Here is a 26,314-nt window from a genome sequence, read left to right as displayed (position 1 = left end):
CAATGAAATATTTAAAAAGATTGGATTTTGGTAATTCTTAAACAGTTGATAAAAGACTGTGTGGCCTCATTATATGGGTAGGAAATATATTCTCCTTATGTTCTGCTTGCAGGATGATAAACTAAAAATTGGGACTTAAAAAAAAATAAGATGCTGCCACTTAAAATAATGTACTTGTTTATTTTTCTTCTTACAAAATAATATTAATCTTGATTTAAACTAAGATGTAGTAATGCTGACTAATGCTTCTATGAAGGCAAATTAGGAAATCAGGCAAATTAGGTTTGCAAGATAATACATTATACTTTAGACTAAGATTTGTCATATTTAAAACCATATATCATAATCATGTTAGCTTTGTCAGTATACTTAGCATCTTTTTATAGAAAGTACATCATTGCACTATTACTAATATCTTGTGACTTTCATTTTAAAAACATGAAACAACACTTGTTTCATAAATAGAAAATGTTTAATAGATCTGTCATTCAGTTTGTGAGTGCAAAATTATAATTCTTTTATACATTTTAGATATAAACATCCAGTTTTTCTTCTCTCTCTCTTCTCTCTTTCTCAATAAATAAATAAACCCCTTCTCACCCTGTGTGTAGTATGTGTCTTCCTCAATCTTGGGTCCTCTGGTCTACTAGAAGCCTGGAATTTGACGGTTCTGTGCAGTATCTTAGCTATTCACTGCACTCTTCTGGAGAGCTCTGATGTTGGTCCTGGGATCTCTTGAAGCCTCTCCGCTGGCTCCACTGCTCATTGAATTAAAGGCTTTTCCTAAAGTCAATCCAGGCTGCTCTCAGATTGGTCTGTCTAGACCTCGAGTCTTGGATGACACTTTATCTCTGAGCAATTGATGTTTTGAACCTCTGATATTGCTCCCCAATGCCATTCTGTGCTCATGTACTGATCTGTATGGTCCTGTGACTTGGTGATTATGATGCCTGATAGGACTTCCCATGTTGTGGGGAGCCTGGTTGTCATCTGGTAGTTGACGGAAACTGTTTCCTTGTGGAGATCTGTTAGCCTATCTGGGTGGGAGCTTGCTGCTAGTAGCTGGCTCATCTGTGCTGCTAGGTATTAATGCACCACCGTTAGTTTCTTTTACTAGTAGATATATATGGATTATGTTCAGCCCAGGTGCTGCCCAGTTTTCATGTTCTTGATCTGTTGTTGTTACTCTGATTGTGAGTGGTTCCCCTTCTGGGAATTGATATGATCTGCTTTCAGGTCCTGCAGCCACTCTGACTGGTATTATGTGTCTTCTCTTTCTTCCATATGTTCTTCCGGTACTGTTCAGTTTCTGCTATTGGTGACTTTGCTGCTACTGTGTTGTTGTACTGCAGTTGGAAGTACAGCTTGGATGGTTCTTTGGAGATCAGGGCATTTATCTTATTGACCTCTGCTTCTCTGGTGTATCTCCTTAGTTTGGTAACCAGTCTTTGTTTAGCAGTCTCTAGGACTCTAGATGGAGTCGGGTCCTTATATTTTTTCAGTAGGTGAGACTATATCCTTAATTTCCACACCTTTCTGTAGTTCTACAAGTTGAGTAATTACTTTCTGAGTTGCTTTAATTTTCACCTGTAACCTCATTTTCCAGGGATGTTATGTACTATCTTTCTTGATTGTATAGCCAAGCATCTCTAGGGTTACAGCAACAGTAGCCTATACCACTTCAGTGGTTTGAGTTACAGTGAGGCTCTGTTGGCATCTTCTAGCATACTGTCTGATGGTAGTTCTCCCCTGAGTCTTGGTAATCAGTTTTGAGGGTTGGCTGTAGTTAGTTTGTCTTACAAAACTTTTTTTTTGTAATGAAGGGGGAGGAAGTGATGTTGGCTGCACATGTGGTGTTGTTTCAGGTCATCTTGAGTCCAGTATGTAATGTATAGCTGGTCAATCTCAAATTGTGAGAAGAGTTTGCTCTTCACGATTTTGAAGCAATGATTAACTAGCTGTCTCACCATTAGGGTGTTTGCAGGCCTTCCATCCTTTCCTCATATGTTTCATATATCCCCTCTCTCATTAGATTTTTACTGTTGTGGAATATACATAGAATGCTAATTCTAACAATTCTAGATTCTTTTGTCTAGTGACTAGTCCATGTATGGTTTGTTTCAGTAGCCCACTTATTGTCAGATTGTCCTATTTTCTGAATGTCTGATGCAGGCCTTGTTAATCTGGCTGGTGACTGAGCCAGCATGATTCTCTTAGTTCAGGTCACTCTCAGGCAAAATGTTAGGGGTTCTTAGCAAGGAGCTTACTGCCAAGGTAGGTACCACCCAGGATTTGAACCCGTCTCCTGCATCAAAGACTGGTGCTCTAACCACTACACTATCCAGCTGGTGTGTGAAGATATGTGCCCGCATACCCATCCAGCTCCCCTTTAGATTTGAAAACAGATATAAAACCACGTGTTCTCTGACTACAATAAGATTGTATTACTCTTTATCTTATCTGTGTCCTTGACCAAATATTTATGAAATGTTTTAAAACCCTTTAAAAATAAATTGCTTTACTTCTGGGAAAACAGATTATTTGGAGATGAATATATGCCTGTAATTCATCCACTCTTTTAAATTGATCTAAAAATAAGCCTTTTTTCATCTTAGAGATGTGAACTTTATGTCAAGTGTTTAATTCTTAAGACCTTTTATTTTTTTTAAAAAAAATACTGCTTCTGGTACAAATGATTGCATGTGGGTTTGAAGAAAAAACTCTATGCAGGAAAATAATGCTTTTTTTCAAGGTTGTCGGGTTTTTTTGTCCAATAGAGCAATGAAGAAGTTTTCAGTTATTGATTAAGATTGACATTTGGAATATTACATATGTTGAACAGATTCTCTTTTTCTCTCCCTTCAGTTTTTCTCCCTTATGTTTCACCTTCGCTTATAATTATATTTTACCACTGATATATATTGGTCTCTTCAATGCTCAGAATTGTTTCCTAGATTAATATTTGCTCTGAGGTTAATGGTGTTTATCATTTTCTGAAACCAGGTTTAGAAGACCAAATTCAGACCAACTGCCAAGTATCTTAGCCACTGGTTTTGGTCTCAACAAATACGGGTCTCCATCTCTCATAAGAGAATTTTTTTTGCCCTTAAGCAAAAATATAATATAATATAATATAATAAATATAATATAATATAATATAATATAATATAATATAATATAATATAATATAATATAATATAATATAATATAATATAATATAATATAATATAATATAATATATAATATAATAATATAATATAATAATATAATATAAATATAATATAAATATAAATATAAATATATATATATATATATATATATATATATATATATATATATATATATATATATATGGATCTTTGTTATTCGGGTTTTCTCCCGCGTAAGATTCAAAGTATCTAGGCAAGCGTTTGGCGAGGTCCCACTCGCCATCTTCAGGCTGGTGCTTTCGGCTTAGTGCCAGACTGCTTGCACTGGCACTAAGCCGAAAGCACCAGCCTGAAGATGGCGAGTGGGACCTCGCCGAAACGCGCCTAGATACTTTGAATCTTACGCGGAGAAAACCCGAATAACCAAAGATCCACATACAAATACCAGCGAGAACCTCAGAAAACATATATATATATATACACACACACACACACACACACACACACGTATATGTATTGGAAGGAGACAGATAGAAATATAGCTAAGTGTTAAGTGTCATCTACTCAAATATTTAAAGTTATACAGAAAAATGGAGTATGGATTTGAATAAGACGGTATGCAAACTAGGCCTTAGCAGGTCCTAAAGCGATTTCAAACTTTATAGCAGTGCTGGCTAACCTTTTCGTCGTCGTGTGCAGAAAGTGTGTGCATGCCTGTGGGCGCGTGTGCCTGCGCCAATAATGCAATGAGTGTGTGACATCCCCGCCCCCCCCGCATGCACGCGTGACCCTCCCCTGTGCATACTGCATGCCTCTGTGCATGCATGCACGACCCCCCGCATGCACCACGCGCCTCTGTACAAGCACGCGCAAGCCCCACTGCGCCCCGGCTCCCCCGTGCTTGTGCAGCAGATACCCAACAATCAGCTGGCTGGCAGGAGGCACACGCGCATTCGCAGTGGATCAGTTCCAGGCGACGGCTTGCGTGCTGGCAGAAATGGCTTTGCGTGCCACTTCCGGCACGCGTGCCATAGGTTCACCATCACAGCTTTATAGTCTTATAAATGCTGACCATCAAAAGTTAAAACAGAAAATGAAGTGTGTGTGTGTGTCCGTGTCCGTGTCCCCGGGGGTGGGGGAGGCTCTTGGATATTTATGTATCATCTTTCACAAGAGTTTTGGAGGTTGCCAAACTGGGAAGTTTGTAGTTAAAACGTTGGTGTATGAAAATGCAGATGAAACAGGTCCGCTTTCAATTTAAACTTAGTTTATTTGCCTAGGGAGTAGTAAATCTGGTATGTATTTTTCTGCTTTCTGTTATTTTTTCTTCACATTCTGTTTCTTAATTTTTCTTTTCCTTTTTTCCAGTTTCTGAAATTGAGACTTTATTCAACGATGATGAATGTTGGCATCTTGCTGTTCAATTTCATCTCGAATGTGCTTACACATTTTTGAATTATTACGAGTATAAAAATGCGAAAGAACATTTCCTTGCAGCTAAAGACATAACTAAGTTACAGATTGAGTTGACAGGTATGTTCTTTTCCAAGTTCTTGAATATTAATCTTTAACCCTAACTGTGCTGCATCACTTGACAATTTAAAAAAGAAAGAAAATGGCAAAACACTGAAGAGGGCAACAGTCTCTATAATACTTTTGGTGTGGCTCTGAGAAATTCTCTTCATTAAAATTCTAGATTAGTTTCAACAGTTTACTAAAATTGCAGTAAAATTCTGAAAATCTGTGGAAGTCTGAAGTCTTTTATAAATGCAGGAGGATTTTCTATTGCTATCTTCCCCCGTATGCTCTCTCAAATGTGTCTTGGAAACACTTTGGAATAAATTTTGTGGCTATGTGAATTCTGTAATAGGAAATGGCATTTCTCCATCCCTCCTGTATTGATTTGCTAAATTTGCATCTATCCTTCACCAAAAGATGGACCAATACACCAATAAAACATTAATAAAAGGCAAATATAATAAAATCAAAATAGACATAAGTGTTGCAAAAATTAATAAAAACAATTTATAGCAATCAATTTGCATATAGTTTCTTGGCTCATGATCTAATTTAAATGTGTTTAAATGTTGTTGAGGGCAAGGTTGTTAAAAGACACAGCTAGCTGACCTCTTGGCAAGGAAAGTCTTCCCTTGAATCTCTGTCTCAGATGTTTGCAGAACCTTAAAGCTGAACAGATTCACTTAAGAGAGACTGAATATAATCTCATTCAGGAAAAGTGTTTTTAGATCTCCGTACCACCTGTTTAATCATGCTGTGTAATAGAATGGAAGGCAGAGAAAGCAGAAAATCCACCTTACACTTATAGAAGCTTTTGCTGAATCCGGGCTTCTTTCATTAATAGAAGCGAACTATCCAACCCTTTGTTTGGAATGTAACGCACATAATTTTATATATGTTATTGTGACTTCAAAATTGCAGATTTTCTATTTTTCCCCACTCTCTTTGCTTGAACTCAGTATATATTATGAAAATTCCAGCACCATAATAAAACATATCTATACATAATCTGTTCTTTCTTGGTATTTTTCCAAAGGTTAATAAGTTTAATGAAGTCCCCCATAACCCAGTTTATGCCATTTATCTTCACTGACATGCAGGACAAATACTCTGTCATAAGAGCAATATAACGTGCATTGCATATTTCTAGTAGACCTGGAGAAGAGGAATGCTATTGTGAAAAACACCTTTTGAATAATATTCCAGACACTTACCTGCAGTCTGTAGCCTCAAAAACCCTTGAAAACCAAATTAAATCTTAGAGACCAAATTGAACACAGCAAGATTCTGCCCTCCTGTGTCACACCCAAATTGCTTCACATGATGCTGATAATGTTGTATGTTCTGGTGTGAGAGTTTTGAAAAGTGTGGATACATAATTGTGTGCATTGCATTTGGCCATTGACAGCCATTCTGCACTTTAGAACTGCCTGAAGGAAAACAGCATTAAGGATAATAGCCAAAAAGTTTCTTTTACAGGAAAGAGAAAGAATATGTAGCCACAGGGTGCAGCCACAGGGAAGAAAGATAGGAGAATGGAAAGAGTTAGCATGCACAAGAGAAACTGTGACAACATGCTACCAATACATCCCATTAACTAGAAGATAGAGTTGGAAGGCTAGAGGTGTGAATTAAGTCTCAGGGGAACAAATAAGTGTTTTCCCCTTACCTATGCAAGTTCTGAGACTTGAATCCTCGTTTGAAGAGCTCTCCACAATCTCATCTATAGAAGATTTGTCATTGGTTCCAGTTTGTACCTGATTCACCTCCTGCATTGCATACAGCCTGTCCCACCAGGCTTTCTTGGCAGGGCTATCCTTGTGTTGTCAATTGACCTTAATTTGGCAGAGAATAGAGGATTCATGGTTTATTACTCCACCTAAATGAATTCCATTCTCTTCTAACAGAGTTCTATTTTAAAGCTACCTGGAAGAAGAATAGCTTTAGCTGTTCATAAGTAATCACATTCTAGTAGATTACAATGTGTTAACATAGCGCCCAGGCGACAGGAAAATAATTGTCCCATTGTACTTTGTCTTGTTCATGGCCCATTTTGAATAGTTCAGTTCTGGATACTACAATCTAAAAAGAATATTTGACAAACTAGAGTACATTTAGAGGAGGATTATTAAGTTGGTGAGGGGGCTGAAAACAAAGAAGATGGGTGTGTTTAGCCTGCAGAAAAGAAGATTAAGGGGAGATGTGACAGTGGTTTTGAGATATTGAAACAATAGTGGAGGAGCTGGAGTTGTTCTCTGCCACAATCAGAACAAATGGATTAAAGCTGGATGGATTTAGGTTGGATATTTATTTTTTATTTTATTTTATTTATTTGATTTGTCAATCACTTACAAGATAATAGGTATAAGTATAAACATGAGTAAGAATACAGGAAATAGGTATGAATAAATGGGGACAATAGGACAGGGACGATAGGCACGATGGTGCACTTATGCATATCCCTTACAGACCTCTTAGGAATGGGGTGAGGTCAATAGTGGTTAGTTTGAGGTTAAAGGGGTGGTGGTTAGAGGATGTAACAACAGAATCAGGTAGTGAATTCCAGGCATTGACCACTCTGTTGCTAAAGTTGTATTTTCTGCAAATCACATTTGAAGCGGTTTACATTGAGTTTGTGTCTGTTGTGTTTTCTTATATTGCTGTGGTTGAAGCTGAAGTCGTCATTGACTGGTAGGACATTGTAGCAGATAATTTTGTGTGCTATGCTTAAGTCTAACCATAAGCGGCTTAGTTCAAGGTTGTCCAAGCCCAAAATCTCAAGCCTGGTGATAATAGGGTATTCTGTTGCAAGCAGAGGAGTGTCTTCTCGTGAAATACTTCTGGACTCACTTGATTGTATTAATATGCATTAATATGTCCGATATGCAGTGCAGATTTCAGACTGATGATCCAGTATTTGAGTATTGGTCTGGCAAAAGTTTTGTATGCTCTAGTTAGCAATTCGATATTTCTGGAGGAGAAGCTTCATAAGATTAGATTTACAACTCTTTTTTTAAAAAAAATTTTTTTTTATTGATTTTACAATTAAAACAAACCAACAACACATACATAAATGAAAGAGAGAGAGAGAAGAAAGGAAGAAGAAAATAGAAAGAAAAAAATAGAAAACAATTAAAAACATTCTCATCTTCAACAGTTTGTAAGACCTCTTTTTTATCCTTATTTTATGCCATATACACACACCTAATCCTTACATATATATGTGTATCATTATTATGGATCTATCCTATCCTCTTTTGTCTTTTAGTGTGAAGTCTATCTTTGGTTTATCCATTTGTACCAGCAGTTCCAGCTGTTGTAGTATATTGAAGTGTCTTTATTTTTTAATGCCAAAGTTAATTTGTCCATTTCTGCACAACTTGAAATTTTTTGAATAATCATCTCCTCTAATGGAACATGAGGCTGCTTCCAACATTGTGCAAAAGCCAATCTGGCCGCTGTCAAAATGTGTATTATTATATATTTCACTTTTTTTGATATTTGTTTTTCAAAGATCCCTAACAGAAAGGACTCTGGTTTGAATTCGATCTGTTCTCTTGTCATTTCTTCCAGCCAGCTCTGGTGCTTAGGTCATTTGGTATGAGAACTTGACAGAGGGAGGATCATCAACGAGGTCATATCCGCCTAGCTTGTGTTTGGTATACTGATTTTTATTACCAATGTGTAGGACAGAACATTTGTTGGTCGAGATTTGGAGTTGCCAATTTTTTGACCATTCACACACATAATCAAGGTCGCTTTGAAGGACAGTAGCATTGTCAGTGGTGTTGAATAGTTTTATGTCATCTGCAAAGAGGATGCAGTTGCTTATAAGGTGATTGCAAAGGTCATTTATATAGAGTATAAAGAGTGGATCCTAGAACGCTGCCTTGGGGGACACCATTGTTAACTGGAGCAGGATTTTATATAGCGCTCCCTATTTTTACGATTTGTTGCCTGTTTGACAGAAACGCAGTAATCCACTTACAAAGGGATCCGGAAATGCCGTAAGAGTTTAGTTTTAACAGTAGTTTGTCATGTACCACTGAATCAAAGGCTTTGAAGAAGTCTATGTAAATTGCATCTATAGCTTTTATAGTGGAAGAAGTTGCCTCCCTTTAATGGAGGTTTTTAAAGAGGGGTAGAAAGTCATATTTGAAATGATTTAGCTGATTTTACATTAGAAATTGGACTTGATCTCTGAGGCTCCTTCCAGTTTAATGATTCTGTGAAAATAGTTTTTTCACCCAGTCACTACCAACAAAATAGCAAAGTTGCTTTAGCAATATGCCTGGAATTCTCAAACTTGCATAGACATGTGGAGAAGTTGTTATTTTCTGGCACCTTTTCCAACTTACCTTGAGTATGAAATTACATCTGGAGGAATTTTGAGATGTGATTGGCTCCAGTATAAAAGAGCTAATGTATTATAGAAATAAGTAGTTTTTAATGTAACACATCTGTAGACGATCACATGAAATCTATCTTCTTTTGTTTATTGTGGGAAAAGCAGATAATTTTGCATAGACTCTACTCTCTTGTGTTGCATTTATTATGGTTATTTCTGATATCCCCATGAAATATTTTCTTCTTCCAATATATCTACTGGTGATTTGTTGATATTTATAGTAGCTTATTTGCTGAGCCTGAAGCTAAATAAGATAGATCTGCCATTATTCCCAGCAGTGTTTCCAGTGTGTTTAAACTGTAAAATTGAATCATATATCATGGATGTTGATATTTGTGGAACAATCACAATAGTTGAATTTTAAAATATAGTGATTTAGGTAGTATTAGAATAAGTTTGATCTTTAGATCCTCTTTAATAAATGGAAGTAAATGCTCTGTAAGGATTCTCAACCATTTTAGTCTGTAGGCATATTTGGAATGTCGAGAGTTTATTGTGAGTATTCTCACAAAATATCTGCAAGAAGATGGAGAGAAAACATTTATTTAGTGGCACAGGAATAGTCTCCTATTACAGAAGGGGGAGGGAGGGAGGGAGGAGGGGGAGGAGAGAGAGAGAGATTTCTACCTATTTTTATGGAACCTTTTCTGTCAGAACTGGAGCTTCTCTGACACAAAAAGCTACGTACAGGGTTTTTTTCGAGCACAAAGCTCCCAATCTTCTGAAAGCGCCTCATTATTGATTTGACTCTTTATTCTATGACAATAAATAAAACTAATGATATATTAACTGAACTATTTTTTATGTCTCTGTGTGTATGCCATTCTTTTGCTGATTAAGAAGCTCTAAGAGCCAATGTTTTGTCTGGCTAGATCAGTGGTTCTTAACCTGGGCGATATGCCCCCCGGGGGGTGATTTCATTTTTCAGGGGGGCGATGGAATGAAAAGGGGCGATGCAGGGGCGATATGGGGGCGATGGAGTGAGAGGTTTCGGGGACACTTTTGAGACTTTTTACGTACAGTGAACCACTGTAAATCTGTCGTACAAAAACATCAGATCGCTGGCTGTTAGTGGATTGAACTATGTTTTAAAATGTTCCTCCAGCTGGCTTCAGTACAGAACGCCGTACATATGTGAATACGCATCCCTCATCTTCATGTGCGATATGGGAAAAAGACTGGAAATAAATTATTTGCATCGATATGTCCTGATGACAATTTTAAAGAAAACAAAAACGTGTTTGAATAAATTGAAGAATTATTTCCCTGTGTTGTGATTGAGAGGTTATGTTGGGGGAGCGGGGCAATGATAACTTCCTCAGTGGCTCAAGGGGGCGATTCTTTCAAAAAGGTTAAGAACCACTGGGCTAGATGATATGTAGGCTTCCTTTTATCTTTTCCTATGATTTGTTGGATTAAATATTCTATAATACATTACATATGGTTGAATGTGAGCAGCTGACCTCTATACACACAGTTCATGTTTTATCTATCTATTAATTGTTATTGTTCTAACCCTACCATTTCTCAATGAGTTTAAGGTGGTACACAGGGGTAAGGCCTCTCAATTTTATCATCATAACAACCAGAGGTGGTATTCAGCAGGTTCTGACCAGTTCTGGAGAACCAGTAGTGGAAATTTTGAGTAGTTCGGAGGACCGTCAAATACCACCTCTGGCTGTCCCTGTTCCCATCTATTCTCTGCCTCCCGAGTCCCAGCTGATTGCCTGGATCTTATTTTGTTGCCATGCACAGGAGAACGGAGCTGGGAAGCAGGTTAGTGGGGCGGAGAGGGAATGGAGATTTTGTAGTATCCTTCCCCTGCCATGCCCACCAAGCCACACCACGACCACCAAGCCACGCCCACAGAACCGGTAGTAAAAAATTAGAATCCCACCACTGATAACAACCCTGAGAGGTAGAATAATCTAAGGGACAGAGCCTCGAATGTCACACAGGAAGCTTTGTGGCCAAATGGAAATTTGAACCTAGGATTCCGCACCCCTGTATGAACTACTTAGACCACAATGGTTATCATGCTTTATTCGAGTTTATTTAGTGAAGTTAATGTAGATCTAAAAACTGGTCCAGCTTTCCATGCATAATGAACAATTTTAATCTGAAACCCAAAGAAACGTAAGTTGTCTTCATGCATTTTTTGATTTGTTTAAATTTGATTTACTATCTTTATCATCATCATCATCATCATCTCACATCCTGGAATTCAAAATGTTTTAAGTTATTTTCAGTCCAGTTATTACCTTACAATGTAAGTTTCTGTTAACATTTAAAGTGTTTCAAAATTAAGGCATGCATTATTGTCTTTAATAAGTTGGAAAAAGTAAAGTTCTTTGATCACAAGCCTTCGGAGAACACCATATAATTCTGCGTACATAAAAGGCATATCTCAAATCCATATATTTTGTACTCATGATGAATTTCTGTTTTGTTCTAATGGGTTTTTGCAGGTGCTCTAGGAAAAAGAACAAGATTTCAGGAAAAATATGTAGCCCAACTGATACTAGATGTTCAGAGGAAAGATAACATCCTCCTTCCTTACCGAGAACTTAGTCCAGCACCTACTCCATTAGAAGATTTAACTAAGGTATTTAAATGAAACAAAAACACTATATTTTAGAAGGCTCTGCCTTTGTGTGGGTTGTCATTTGTTCTGTGAGCTATTTGTACACCTTCAAGTACAGTTTTGTTTTCCCCATCCTTTAATTAACTACTACTTAATTGTCTATGAGATAAGTCTGCTCTGCACCTGGAAATAAGTATGAATGTGTTTGCATCTGTTTCTATGCCCTCTCACTCAAAAATTCTAAGTGATTTACATGCCATTAAAATTTTATTTTTTATTTTTTATTTATTTATTTTATTTTGTCAAGCAATTATAAGATAACAGGTATAAGTATAAACATAATTATGAATACATGAAACGGATACATATAAGAAAAATAAAAGAAACAATAGGACAGGGACGGTAGGCACGTTGGTGCGCTTATGCACGCCCCCTACAGACCTCTTAGGAAAGGGGTGAGGTCAATAGTAGACAGTCTAAGGTTAAAGTTTTTGGGGTTTGGGGAAGAAACCACAGTGTCAGGTAGAGTATTCCAGACATTGACCACTCTGTTGCTGAAGTCGTATTTCTGGCAATCAAGTTTGGTGTGGTTTACCTTGAGTTTGTATCTATTGTGTGCTCTTGTATTGTTATGGTTGAAGCTGAAGTATTCATTGACAGGTAGGACATTGCAATATATAATTTTATGTATTATACTTAATCGGACTGAAGGTGGTGTAGTTGTAGGTTTTCTAAGTCTAGAATTTCAAGTCTGGTGGCATAAGGTATTCTGCAATGAGTAGAGGAGTGGAGAACTCTTCTTGTGAAATGGACAGTTAAATCAACAATCATATACATGTATCAGGCATCTTAAACCAACCTCCATTCAAGTAAGTCCCCAGTCAAGATTTCCTTTCAATACAGATTTCTACTTCAGAAGAACTCTGTTCATCAAGGTCACAAATGGAAAGAAAAATCCCAAGTATCTATCCCCTGCTGAATTTCCAATAATTATTGTGCACACAGTTGCTACATATTTAAAGGAGGGACAGATATATATTACAAAAGAAAAATGTGGTAAAGGACCTTCCAATAAAGTTTATTTGTGGCAATAGGATCTTTCTCAAGAGAAATTCTTCATAGGTTTTCAAGAAAACTCAGGCTTTCTGGAGTATAGTTTGAAGACCACTAACTGGAATATATTTCCAAACTATTCTGTTTCTTCAAGGAACTTTTTATTCTTTAGCCACAGCCCTGATGTTCTGTCAGTTCTCCTAGTTCTTGCTTAAATCATTTTCAACACAGTTGTTGTTGTGCTAGCCAAGCGAATCCTTTTCTGTAGCTTAGTCAAGAGGAGAATTTATGTTCCTGGCAAAGCTAAAATCAAATGCTGCTGTTTTTTTATGTTATTACTGCAACTTCCAAACAGATGAACAACTTTAGATGTAATTTATTACTTGTGTATATTTCCCCACAGAATTATGCTTTAGATGATGACACCGTACTAAATGAAATAAAGTTTGAAAAATCTCATCAGAACCAGATGCCTGACCTCTGTGCAGAAGAACTTGCTGTAATCCTTGGCATTTGGTAAGATAATAAACTTGGTCCCATCATTGTCAGTGCCCAGTTATAGAGGAAAAGCAAAAGTACCCAGGCTGGTTTTAAGAAAAGGCTAAAAACACACATCAAAGTAATATCTCTATTGGGCAAGCAAACACAGTGTATCAGCTTTTGAGTTCTCTAAAATCTCTTAAATTATGTGATGATAAATAATGTAAAAATGTTGGGTACGTCCATGTGTGTGGTTTGAGGGAAGAAGCTGATGTTGAAGCCATCAAATATGGGAGGAAGTGAAATCATTCACTTATGTTAGATGCTGCTCTGAATTCAGAATGATTGGAACAAGGAATGGCCTATTTTTGGAGAGACAAATAGGAGATTCAGATCTTTAACAATCATGTATAAAAGATGATATTTTGAGAGTTTGCACATATTTTGTCAATGTAGTATTGTGCACAAGTTATTGTGGTAAGAGCAATGAAATCTAGGTTCATCTATGGATGTTTCACCAAGTGACTTGTGTCTGATGTGGGAAAAATGAAATCTAGGTTCAAGACAACTATTTCTATGGATGTTTTACCAGGTGACTTGTGTCTGATATGGGAAAAATGGGAGTGCTATCTATACTACCTTGAATTTCTGGAGGAAAGGCAAGATAGCAGGAACAAAACTTAACAAATAAATTAATTTTGGTAGCTTTGTTATATGATTTGAGCCTCTAATTAACCATCTGCAAGGATTGCAAGCTTAATATTAGCACGCACGCACGCATGCACACACACACACAAACATTCTTTCCTAAATGCTTCACTGAATATAACTGAATGTTTGGAATTTCAGAAAGCTACATGAATAAAATGTATTCTTTTTTTTTTACAGTATAGACTTTCAGAAAAACAATCCTGTCCATAAACTCACAGAAGAGGAGCTGCTTGCTTTTACATCAGTAAGTAACTGCTCGATTTTTTTCTTTTAAAAATGTTTTCATATATGTTTATTGAATGGATCACATGTTGAGTTGCCTGCTGTTTCTCAGAGAAGGAGCGTTTATGTACATGGAGAATATTATATAGAAAGAAGCAAAGACCTACCTAATCCATTTTCTGGTTCCTATCCAGGTGCAAATAGAAAGTCCACAGAAAGGATATGTGTGTGCTACTTCCCTTCTATTCATATTTTCTAGCCATTAATATTAAGAGGCTTGCTGCCTTTATCCCTAGAGATAATATATTGATAGCCTTATTCTGAATAAATTTGTCTTGCCCTCTTTTTGGTCCCAGGAAATCTTACAGTAACATACTGTACATGACTGCTTTACTCTCTATGAAGAAGTTTGTTTGATTTAATCTCTTCTAAACCTTCCGTATAATATCACATACTTCAGTTGTGCCCCCATTTGTCTTCATAGCAAGAGTTGCTTCAGTCATAATGACGAGAGGTGCCCTTTTCTGTATCTTCTCCAAATCCATAATATTCTTTCAGAGATTTAGTAACTAGAATAGTATCAACAGTGTCCCCAACATATATAATGAAAAATGTTTCTATTTGATATTTTTGATAGAACTTAAATTGTGTTACTGCCATAAATGCCATATTTCTGCTACGTGTATTTCATTAAACTGGTTTAAGATGACTTTAAGTGAAATAGTTGTATTATTATCCCTTACCTTATACAAACAACTTTTTTTTAAAACAAATTTTATTCAGTTTTTCACATTAAAAACAAAAATTTCTTTTTAGTGGACAACATATTTCTGGGTCATCGCCTTTACATACAAATATGACAGCAATTATACATTCATATATGCATACTTAATTCTATTATTATCTTTTCCATTCCAAATTTTCAGTAAGGAGAGAAACAAACACATTAATTCTAGCCTCTTTCATTAATCTCAATCGAAACATCTTTTTGTTTCATTTCAATTATTTCAAATATAATCCTTTAATATTTATTTTAAAAATAAAGATAAACAATATGTGTTTGCCTAATAATAATAATATAAAAAGTTACCAATGTCTCTCCTTGCTTTTAATAGTCTATATTAACTTATTAATTTAGTTGGTTCTTTAGTCTGTCATATTCCCTTTCCATTACACATTCTTTTTATAAATTCTAGATTAATACAAATTTTAACACTAAAAAAAAGCAAGTATAGGTTTCCCCCCTTTTACTGTTTTGAGTGTGACATCTCAATGATTAAAATATACCTTTATTCCCTCATCTTGATTCCCAATAAACCATTATTTTTAAGAAGTTACAATAATAATCATTACATCTTTTCATTTGGATTCCGCAGCATATTTCCCCCCTTGATTTTTAATAAGAGTTATCAGTATCTATATTACCCTATTTTCTAAATATTTTTAATTGCAGAAATATTCTTATTACCCCTTGTCACCCTGCAGAATCCCCTTTTTAATTCATCAACCATTATCTCTGAAAAAACAATTTCTTTTCAACATTTTACTATTTCCGTATTTCTTTATTTCATGCACCTGTTTCTTACTGCTTCTCTTCCTCTCTTTTCCCCATATCTTTTCTCATTCCAGTTTATATCCCTCTCTTTCTTAATATCTTCCTTTCCCCTTTTCTGCTGGGTCTTTCTGCCTTTCCTGACTTCACAGGTATTCCCTCTTTTGATTGCCTTCTTAAATTTCAACTTTTTAACCTTCCTTCTTTCCCCACTTCTTTGTAGTGTTCTTTGTGTTAATTGTCTATTTAAAATGTCTTCTCCTTGAATCGACTCCTCCTCCTCTGAAGCTCTTTCTTCTTGTTCTTCAATCGCCATTTCCATTTTTTCTAACACAGAGCAAGTGATTCGCCTCTTTCCTGTAGTAATTCTCTCATATTTTTAAGTTCCATTTTTAATTCCCGAAGAGATATCATCATTACACACTCTTATATTTTATGATCGTTAAAGTCCACAAAAAAACACTTTTACTTTCCTTCTTTCTTCTTTCAATTTTCTGAAGTTCTCAGTTATTCCAGCCGAGGGTCTATACCAAAAACATCAGTCAATCCCACAGTCAGTCTTTCCTTGCTTTTTTCTTTATTCTGGTTGTGCTTTCACTTTCTAAGATTCTTACTTTGTTTCAATATTTCTTTAATGTTATATCCACACAAGTTCATTCAGAAACAGGATGCTTTCCCTTTTGTTTGAGCTCAAGTTTTTGTCAAAAGGTGGCACTCTCCATTATACAAAGTCTTCACCTTTTCTCCCTATTTTTTTATTTAGGGTTTTTTGAACCTCAATATTCCAGCACAGTCCAGTCTCCAATTTGTAAACTTTATTATTATTATTTTTTGACAATCTTAAGTCCAGCTTTATTTTATGCCTGTTTATTCCCAAAATATTTTAGTCCAATTTAGTTAAATCTTTAGTTCCAGCTTCTTCCTTTCCCGGTTCGAAGCCCCGCTTAGCTGTCAAAAATATTTTCTTTTTTTTCCCCTGTCCCTTTGTAATTTCACCGCTCACTTTTCTTTTCTTAAAAATTCCATGTTACCTTAATCCTGGGGTACTTTTGTTTAGTTGTATTGCCCAGTTGTCCCAGTTCCGATGTTATCCACCTCTTTCTTCCCTCCTGCACAAATCTTAATCCAGCTGAGTCCTCCTCTTTGGGGTGGCCATTTTAAACCACCGCTGCAGTCATCTTCAGAGGGAAAAAGACCAAGCCCAGGAGGGGAGATGCGGCTCCTCTCAACCTGGCTTGTGGCTTCCCCTTACTCCGTCGCCCCTCCAAGGCAGCTTCAGCCCCTAATCATAATGATCGGGCCTCTCCAACGAAAGAGCACAGACCATAGCCGCAGAGAGTCGTGATCTATGGTCTGTCAGCGAGGAGGCTCCGCCTTCTTCCCTTATACAAACAACTTTTTGTGCTTTGTGAGTTGTTATGGGTTACACAGATAGAAACAGGCTGTCTGGCACATTGAAGGTTATCTAAAGTAATACAATGGACTATGGGGCAAACAGTTGAATATTGTATGAGAATGGGAAAGTAAGAATAATGATTGAATATTGAAATTGCTTCAGGCTGCATTTCTACTGTATTGACTATGATAACATAATTTTATGGTTTTGGTAATTGTCTTCTCATACAATTGTTTTGAATAAATTACTGCAGTTCAGCTCTTGAATCCGTGCTGGCCAAGAGTACAAATTATGATAAAAAATAGGGACTGATCAACAACTGCTGAATTAAAACTATTCTGGTCAGTAAAATATAGTCCATGCCTTCACAAAGTATTTCCTTGGATCACTTTGACATGCTTCCAGATCCATTTTATAAGTGATGCAAGGTTGATGATACAAATTTTAGCTCGTTTCATTTTTTTGGGTTTCCAACAAAATAATAAAATATATTATAAATAAATTAAAATTAAAAATCATAGTCATGCAACCACAGGATGCGGCAAACAGCTGTAAAGGTGAGCTGGTTGCCAGGTACCCAAAATGCGATCACATGACTGTGTGTGTGTGCAGCCATTGAATATTTGAAATATGATCGTAAGATCCTTTTGAGGGGTCTTTTGTAACTTTGAATGGTCTCTAAGTGAGCAGTCTTAAGTTGAGGACTATCCTTATTTTCAAAAATTCTCCATTAAAAAATGGTTTATTTTCATGACTGAAATCCAGAAATACATAGAGCAGGCTTCCCTGGATACATTCTTTCCAGAAAGTAGAGGTTGAAGTCTAAGAAAATGGGGAGCAGGAGACTGAGGAAGATGAATTTAATTTTTCTGAAGAACTCCTAAGTCAAGAATTTCGTTTCTAGCTATTCTCTTGTTATCCTTTTATTCAGAGGTGGTATTCAGCAGGTTCTGACCAATTCTGGAGAACTGGTAGCAGAAATTTTAAGTAATTCGGAGAACCGGTAGCGGAAATTTTGAGTAGTTCGGAATACCACCTCTGACTGCCCCTGCCCCCATCTATTCTCTGCCTCCTGAGTCCCATCTAATTGGCTGGGTCTTCTTTTGTTGCCCTGCACAGGAGAACGGAGCTGGAAAGCAGGTTAGTGGGGTGGGGAGGGAATGGGATTTTGCAGTAACCTTCCCCCAGGAGTGGGGAGGGAATGAGGATTTTCCCCTGCCACACCCACCAAGCCACGCCCACAGAACCCTTAGTAAAAAAAATTGAATCCCACCACTGCTTTTATTAGTCCAGGATTTGTATTGAGACTATTTGTGAAATAGATAAAACAAAGAAAATATCATAAGGAACTCAGCAGATAAGAAGCTGTTCCATCACCGTCTGGCCCTCATTACCTCAGGAGATACAACCAAGACCGTCTCCAGAACATATGAATCCCTTCTTCCCAGATATGCTACACCTTATTATGCTAAGAAGGCCTAATTAACAATCTGGATTTAAGAAGACTTAGTTGAATTTTGTACCTCAAGTCTTTTAGATTTGAGCACTGCTATTGGGGCATTCAACAGGGAAGAACTATAATCACTATGCGCATTAAGTGGCTGAAGGGCAGTTTTGAAGTAATGTTCTGCCACTTGTTCTGGATTTTCTGGAAGTCGTTCATCTTCTTTGTTTGGGCAAATAGACTATAAAGGAAGCAACAGGAAGAGTTTAGTCTGCCAGCTAGTGGCTGATTGTTTTTTTAAAAATAGTACTGTACAGTATCACTTGAACTGCTTCATTTCCAAAGTTTTAGGTATGCATGGTTTACAGGTTGCTAAGAGCGGGCCATAATATTCATTGATAGATTTAATACTGAATATTTATTATTTGAATGTGTTTTATGATAAAAAATAGAGAAAATAGTTTTAAAGTGTCATAGCTTTCAGTGAATTTTCTAATTCTTAATGCAGTTCTGAACATTTGTTTCAGCCGCTAAAGTAGAGTTAAAACTTCAAACCCTGAGATAACTTTTTGTCAAGAGCTTCTTCAACATTTGTCAATCGTTATTTGCTTGGTTTATTAAAAAAAACACACCCCTAAATATGGAAGGAGTATTGGTCAACGAAGTTAATGTCATGTTTGACCTCCTCTCCTCTATCAACATATTGTTATGTGTATGTGTGAGCAGGCATCTTCTCAGCCTACATGTGGATTCTTAAATCTGCAGGCTGGTTAGATGGTTGTCATACATTCATCAGATATCTGCTTAAATATAGTTATTCTCAAGAAAGGAGATATTTCCCAATACTTTGAAGTAATCTTAGCATTGGCATTTTAGGTCAGAGTCCTAATAATCATCTTTCATCTCAGAAATTCCTGATCAAGGAGTGCAGTATATTTTTGGGACCCATTGCATTTTAAAATACGCATTTGTGTTAATGTGTTGAATGCCTTTACTTGAAAACAGGGTGTTCGGTATTTACAGAGTACGATGTAATTTTGACTCTTGTTTAAAATATTTGTATCATCTGTAGTGTCTCTATAGTTGTTCTTGGTGACTTAAAGCAAAAAAATCCCAGCAGAACTACAACATTCTAAAAAAATTAAATCAGTTTCTTTTTTAAAAAATGGTCGGTATCATGATAGATAAATTTTATCTACCATAGTACCAGACCATTCAGGGACTGTTCTAAGTTATGACAGCACTGAAAAAGGAGACTTATAATTGGTCCTCAAAGGTTTGGCTGTCGCAACTCTCCGATGGTCACATGGTTGCAATTTGGGCACTAGGCAATTGGCTCACACTTAGGTTAATTACAGTGTTCCACAGTGATATGGCATTTGCAACTTTACCTACCAGCTTCACACAAGAAAAGTCAATGGGGAAGCCAGCAGGAAAGGTTGCAAGTCTTACAATAAGTTATTTGCATGCCTCCCTGCCTGGCATCAGCCACCTCTGTTGTACTCATGCATTCTGGCTTACCTGCCTACCTGCTGGCATACTTCCAAGGCACATGGCCTGCTTCCAAGGCATCTGGAACTCGTTTAACAACCCAGATCCTCACTCAGTAACAGTGATGTGTCATCACACTTTGCAATCACATTGCTTAGTGATGAAAATTCCAATCCCTATTACTGTCATTAACTGAGGACTACCTATATACCCATTTCCTGCTTCAATTGTACACAAATACTCTCAAATAATAACAATAGCACTTAGACTTATATACCACTTCACTGTGCTTTACAGCCCTCTCTAACTGGTTTACAGGGTCAGCATATTGGCTCCAACAATCTGGGTCCTCATTTTACCTACCTCAGAAAGATGGAAGGCTGAGTCAACCTTGAGCCGGTGAAAATCGAACTGCCAGATTGCTGGCAGTCAGCAGAAGCAACCTGCAGTAGTGCATTTTAATCACAGTACCACCACAGCTCTTAATAATAAAATTTCTCAATGGAGACTTTCTAGAATTACGTTCATGTTCAAGAGTAAGCTCTTTCCCAAGCTCTGCTTTACAAATATTTTGGATTATAGCTTCAGAAGTACAGTCTACCTACCTGACTCAGATTTTCTGAAAGATGCTGAAATTCTTGGACTATACAGGGTTGTTCCTTTGGCCACAGTTTAAAACCAACATAAGGCACATTCAAGGACAGGCTTACCAGATAGACTTTGACAACACGAAAAATACCACTATCACCATCACAGCTATTTTTACAGTTGCCCTGCACTTCAAAAATAGCTTGCTTTGGGAACCTCTGAGCTAATAAAGAATTTAGCTCAAATCGGCTATAAGTGAAAATGCAGAAATGCAGATTAATTAATATTAGCCTTTTCTGCAGTTTCTAAAGCATTAGACTATAGAGGAGGGGAGGAAAGCTGCTGTTTTGGATAAATTCTCTCTTTCATATTACAAGTTGCAAATATTTGCTCATTAAATATTTTCAAGTTACAAAAGAAACATTTAACTATCCTACGCCGAAAGAATTTTTCTGTTCATCTTTTGCTGCTTTCCTCCATTTGTTTGGAGGAAACTAAGAAAACATTACAAAATTGGAAAAACAGGATTAATTTGATCAAGGAAGTGGCATACTGTCAAAAGTGATAGAATACTGTCTGGTTTGAAGGTGAACCAGATGGTAAAGCATTCCACTCTTGTTTATCCTTATTTCTTACTCAGAACATGTTGACATAAAGAAAGGAGAAAGGTCATTTCATCCTTTTTCTCACCTCTATACCTCATCTGATCTAACACATCTCATAATTTCCCCCATGGCTCTGGCTTTGAAGCTTGAATTATTTATTATAGGCAAGATAGAAGGAAAAAGGTTTAGGGTTGACTCCACAGACCATGAACAAATTAGTTTTTAGTGCTGTTATGAAAGAGCTTGCCATAAGCATTTTATTTACCCTGACATAATATACTGCCTAAGTAGTAGCATCTACGGGTATTGGCTTGATTTTGAAAAATCAAATTTTATATAAAACAAAAAAAATGAACTTTGTTGTTCCTTAAGCGGGACATGACTAGGAAATACCAATCTATCTTACTAGTCTACTACAGTTAGACTAGTAAGATAGTTGCTTAAAAAAGATGATGGCAATCATTTTTGTCTTCTTGCAGAGAAAATTATACATCCATGAATCAAGCTCAATTAAAAGGAGATATTAATACTGTTTAAAGTAGAATAATCTGTGGAAGTTCTTTTGCAATAAAATTCAGATGTAAATTAGTCAATTATTCTAGGTTGGCAAGATAAACTATATATTATATTTCTTTGTGAATTAATAATTATTCAGAAAATATAACAATCTATTCCCTGCAAAATTGATATGGATTGTTAATATAAAGTGTTCTAGTATAGTAAATTTTATGAAGGGGGGATTATCTTTGCATTCTGTTGCTTTATGCTTTATTTCCTTCATCTTTGTTATATTTTGTTCTATATGATGTGCCAGTAAAAAACAAGTGGCAGTTTTATACTCTACAAACCTTAGCAGTAGAACATTTTGGTATGTGAAATAAGAGCTCCTCAAATTAAACTTTTAGTTTCCTCCCTCTTTTTTTTCTTTTTCCATCTCAGTGCTATTTTTTCTGGCAACCTTGTTAACAACTGAGTGGTGAGTGCCCAAAGAGATTGTCTCCCTTGCATGTCTTTGGCCAGCTGTATCTTCTGTGAGTCATTTGGTCATGAAGACTGAGTTTTTTATGGCACAAAAGCAGGATTACAACAGATTGGTGTTTGATCTGGCATATGATTTTAGAATACTGAAACAGTTTGTTCTATAACATGTCTGTTTTTCAATGTTTCATCTTAGTTTACCTAGCCTGCTGTGAAACTATAAGCTTATATGTCCTGTCTTGAAAATTGACATCTCACCGGGATACATGAGACTGAGTCACATATTTATCATTTTACCAAATTACCATTAGTGGTCTTTCAACCATCAAATACTCAATTATTTCAGTAATCAAGAAAAATGTACATAAAGTTCATCTAGGGGAATATATTTCTTCATATTGAGATTTTTTTAACTGACTAATGGATATGATGATGGGTCCACAAAGTATCAATTCATCTTCCTAACTTCATCTTGAATTCCATTATCTGTACTATTACCGAGCATCACTGAAACAAGGAATATTTTGCTGGAGCTACTGTGTGAAATAGCAGATTTATGTATTATACTTCAGCGAGTGGACAATGACTGCTGTCAACATGGGAAATAATTTAGCGCAAAATTAAAATTAAGAACTTTATCGCACACGTAAGCAAATGAAGGAGGAAAAAAGTTGTTAGCTTAAATTACCATTATCGCATACATTTCTAATCCTTCCAATACTAGAGACAGAAAATGTCAAATGTGGGGAAAACAGGACATGCTAGGTAAGGAATTGATTTATTATGGGCCATCAAGTCAGTGTTAAATCTTAGTGATAGAAGCTATGAAAATGAAAAGATAAAACTTGCTTTATGTCAGAAAAACTCCATTGGTTATGGATAGTTTGTAAAATACCATAAACACAGGTGTTTCTAGCATCACACTTGGTGGGGGTGGGGGAAAGACTTAAGCCTCTTGAAATTGGTGTTGGAAGAATAATATTGAGGTACTATTTGAATTTAATAGATTCTTGTGGTAGTGATGGGAAGACTGAACAGAGCTATAGTTGTATTAGGAAGCCTAAAGCCACAATGTTCTAGTATGAAATTAGATTTAAATAGTGACAACATTATTATGCTCAGTTTGAGGGCTTTTCTTGGCAGTTTCCTGAAAAGCCCTGAATTTCCTATGCAAATTCCACTGCTATTGGCTTGGAAACTAGCATCTCTTATATGTAGGTCACAGTAAGACGGTAGAGTTATATACAGTAAGGAGTACATGTTTTGTGTGGAACTAGTCATTGTATTCAGTTTGTGTCTTACTAAGGAAGAAAGTGGCTTTCTACTGAATTTATAGACTTGTTTAGTATTGTCACCAAGAAAAGTACATGGATTTAAACATGGATTCATCAGAAGCGGTGCTTGAGTTAAAGGGAAACTTTACTTTTCACAATAAAAAAATAAAAACAAAAACGTGTATGGAAACTAGCATGTTATAAATCATAATTGCAGACCTGGACGGTTTCATTTGTAAGGCTAGTCTGCCCAGAACTTAAATTAGACATTATTAAGGTAAGCAAAATAGAAACTAGAATCTGAAGAGTGGTAGCAAAACACCTTACCGGGTTGCCTTCCGATAAATATATATTTTGTGAATGGTCTCATCCAGCATAGCCATTTTGTGTTGGTGCCCATAATGTGCTATCAGAAAAATATAGCTTCGAAGGCCTAAAATGCCTTTGTTATTCCTATGATCTCCCTTTAGTTCTGTTCCTTGGTCTCACAATTTCCTTAGGTACTACTGCCATCTTATCTCAAATATGTCTGCCAACCTTTTAAATAAACTGACACTCTCCCCTATTAGAAACCCATAGAAACCCTATCATGCAGGTCCCCCTTTGATGGGTGAATGGGATAAAATTATGATAAATAATTATAAATGCAAGGAGGAGATATGTCTTGGACTAAAAGTTTACAAGTAGAGATTGATCATGAAACATGGCTGATTTCTTTGGAATGCATATGTACGTAGATTTTTCCAGTTGACTGTCTGCAAGACACACAACGAAAACCTTCTGTCTATATTTCAGAAAATACCACTTAATTTTAATAGTTTTAATATGATAACATTTTCTTTCTAAATGCATAGCTTCATTATTTTATCAGTAAATTCACAAAGGAATAAATCTTACATTAGTACTTGAATGGCATTCTATCAGATGTTGCTGCGCTGCCAGCTATTATCTGAAATTCCCTGAACACTGACACTGAGAAGCTAAGCCCTTTTCATAATAATCCAAATTCCTGATTTATGGACATTGAGATGAGGCGCTCAGAAATACATACTAATGTATTATTATGTGGTATGGAATGTTATATACGTGCCTGGTTTTAGGACTTAGTCCAATCTAAACACCTAATTAAGTATAAGGACAGTGCTTCAAACACAATTGAAAGAGTTTTCAGCACCACAGAGAATAAATGATACTTTTGGAATAAGGTACATGTGAACAGCATGACTCTCTTCGAGTTGAAATGAAACAGGAAAGTCCTGTTTTATACTTAATTCATTACTAAAAACCATTTTTTAAAGCAAAACAGTTAAGCAGGCTGTTTTTTATGTAAAAAAGGCTACTTGCATATCCCTTTTGATTAAGTAAATATTTGATTAAATAGATAAGTAAATATTGAAAACTGGTCAAATCTGTCCATTCTTAATAGTCTAGTTCCGTGATGGCGAAGTGGCATGCTGAGCCATTTATGTGGGCATGCGAGCCCCAGCCAAACTTACCTGCACTGCACATACACACACCTCCCAGCTGGTTTTCAGCTTGTTTGAGGCCTTTTTCAGCTTCCCAGAGGCTCGAGGGAAGTCTCTGCAGCCTTTGGAGGCCGAAAAACAGGCCCATTTCATCACTTCCAATTTGTCACTTCCGGTATTTGGAGGCCGAAAAACAGGCCCATTTCATCACTTCCGATTTGTCACTTCCGGTATTTGGAGGCCAAAAAAGGCCTTAAATGGGCCGAAAATCAGCTGGGAGGCATGTGCATGCACAGTGCAGGTAAAGGAGTGTCGGGGTTGTTGCGTGCACATGCATGGGGGGGGGCGGGGCACATTGCATTGTGAGTGCCGGCACACCACAACAAAAAGGTTCACCATCACTGGTCTGGTTTCTATACTAGTTAACTGAGAAATAAAATATGTGCAGTGGCTCTTTAGTTTCTGTCAATGCCCATAAACAGGGTATGGGTCTGACTGCCTAGGAAGGATTTTAAAAGTCCTTGAAAGAAAACCTCCTAGGGTTTTTTTAAATAAGCAATGCTTATTTCAAAGATTGTCAAGAATTAACAGGAATAAAATTTCTGTTTAGTTGAGCTTGACTTCTGTTGAGTTCATGGCCACCTCCATTGAGTTTTCTTGACAACAGTACAGAAATATTAGCCATTGCCTTCTCCCTCGTTGTTTTACATAGTGAACCAAATAATGATTCTGTACAATCTATACATAAGAACAAAGGCATCTATCTACTTATGAATTAGGAGCAATTCAGCATCATTTTGAAAAGTTCCTGTGTTGAAGTGGGATATCCTATGTATGTGGAGTGTATGTGTAGCCTGTAATTTGCCATTTTACCACATACCATTTTATAGAAATTTTCTGTTTGCATACAATGGGAATGTGCATACCTTTTAGATCCTATTGTCTATAAGTTGCACACCTGAAAGAAACACATGAAAATACAGAACTATTGTTGAAGCACATCTAGAACATCCTGTATAACTGGAATATCTGGAGATCCAAAAAATAGTGGCTCAAAATAAAGAATACAGAAACAGTGAAATACATTTTTGTCTTATGGGGGCTATCTCAATTCTTGAGCCTGTACAATCAGAATCTGCAAGTGCACTCAGCTCCTTCTACCATTCCACCATCTATCAAGCCACGGTCCTTTCTTACAGATTATGGTTCTACTCAATCGTACCTTCCTCTGAGTTTGAGTCTTTTTCACCCAATTCAGATGGGGGTTGCATGGATGGAAAATTACCTTGAGATCCTCACACTTGCAGAGACACCTGGTGTTATTTCTGTGGAGTGGAGAGCAGATTTCTTAAGTCTGTTATATGCAATGGATACCGGACTGTCCTCACAAGGCAA

At 36.6% G+C, this 26,314-nt stretch overlaps 1 protein-coding gene across 1 annotated transcript in view; it reads left to right on the top strand.

Annotated features, from left to right (window-relative positions):
• Positions 1–26,314, top strand: part of TTC27 (tetratricopeptide repeat domain 27) — an 89,181-nt gene that overhangs the window by 11,250 nt on the left and 51,617 nt on the right. The window contains exons 6-9 of the mRNA XM_026680783.2: positions 4,518–4,682; positions 11,544–11,680; positions 13,116–13,228; positions 14,081–14,147. Coding sequence (XP_026536568.1) covers positions 4,518–4,682; positions 11,544–11,680; positions 13,116–13,228; positions 14,081–14,147 — 482 coding nt within the window. The remainder of the gene's footprint in view (positions 1–4,517; positions 4,683–11,543; positions 11,681–13,115; positions 13,229–14,080; positions 14,148–26,314) is intronic.

This window comes from Notechis scutatus, chromosome 1, assembly GCF_049901735.1.
Source record: "Notechis scutatus isolate UNSWTSFEM ecotype Mainland chromosome 1, rNotScu1.2, whole genome shotgun sequence".
In the NCBI taxonomy this organism is placed as follows: domain Eukaryota; kingdom Metazoa; phylum Chordata; class Lepidosauria; order Squamata; family Elapidae; genus Notechis; species Notechis scutatus.
This window is presented reverse-complemented; position numbering and strand designations above follow the sequence as displayed.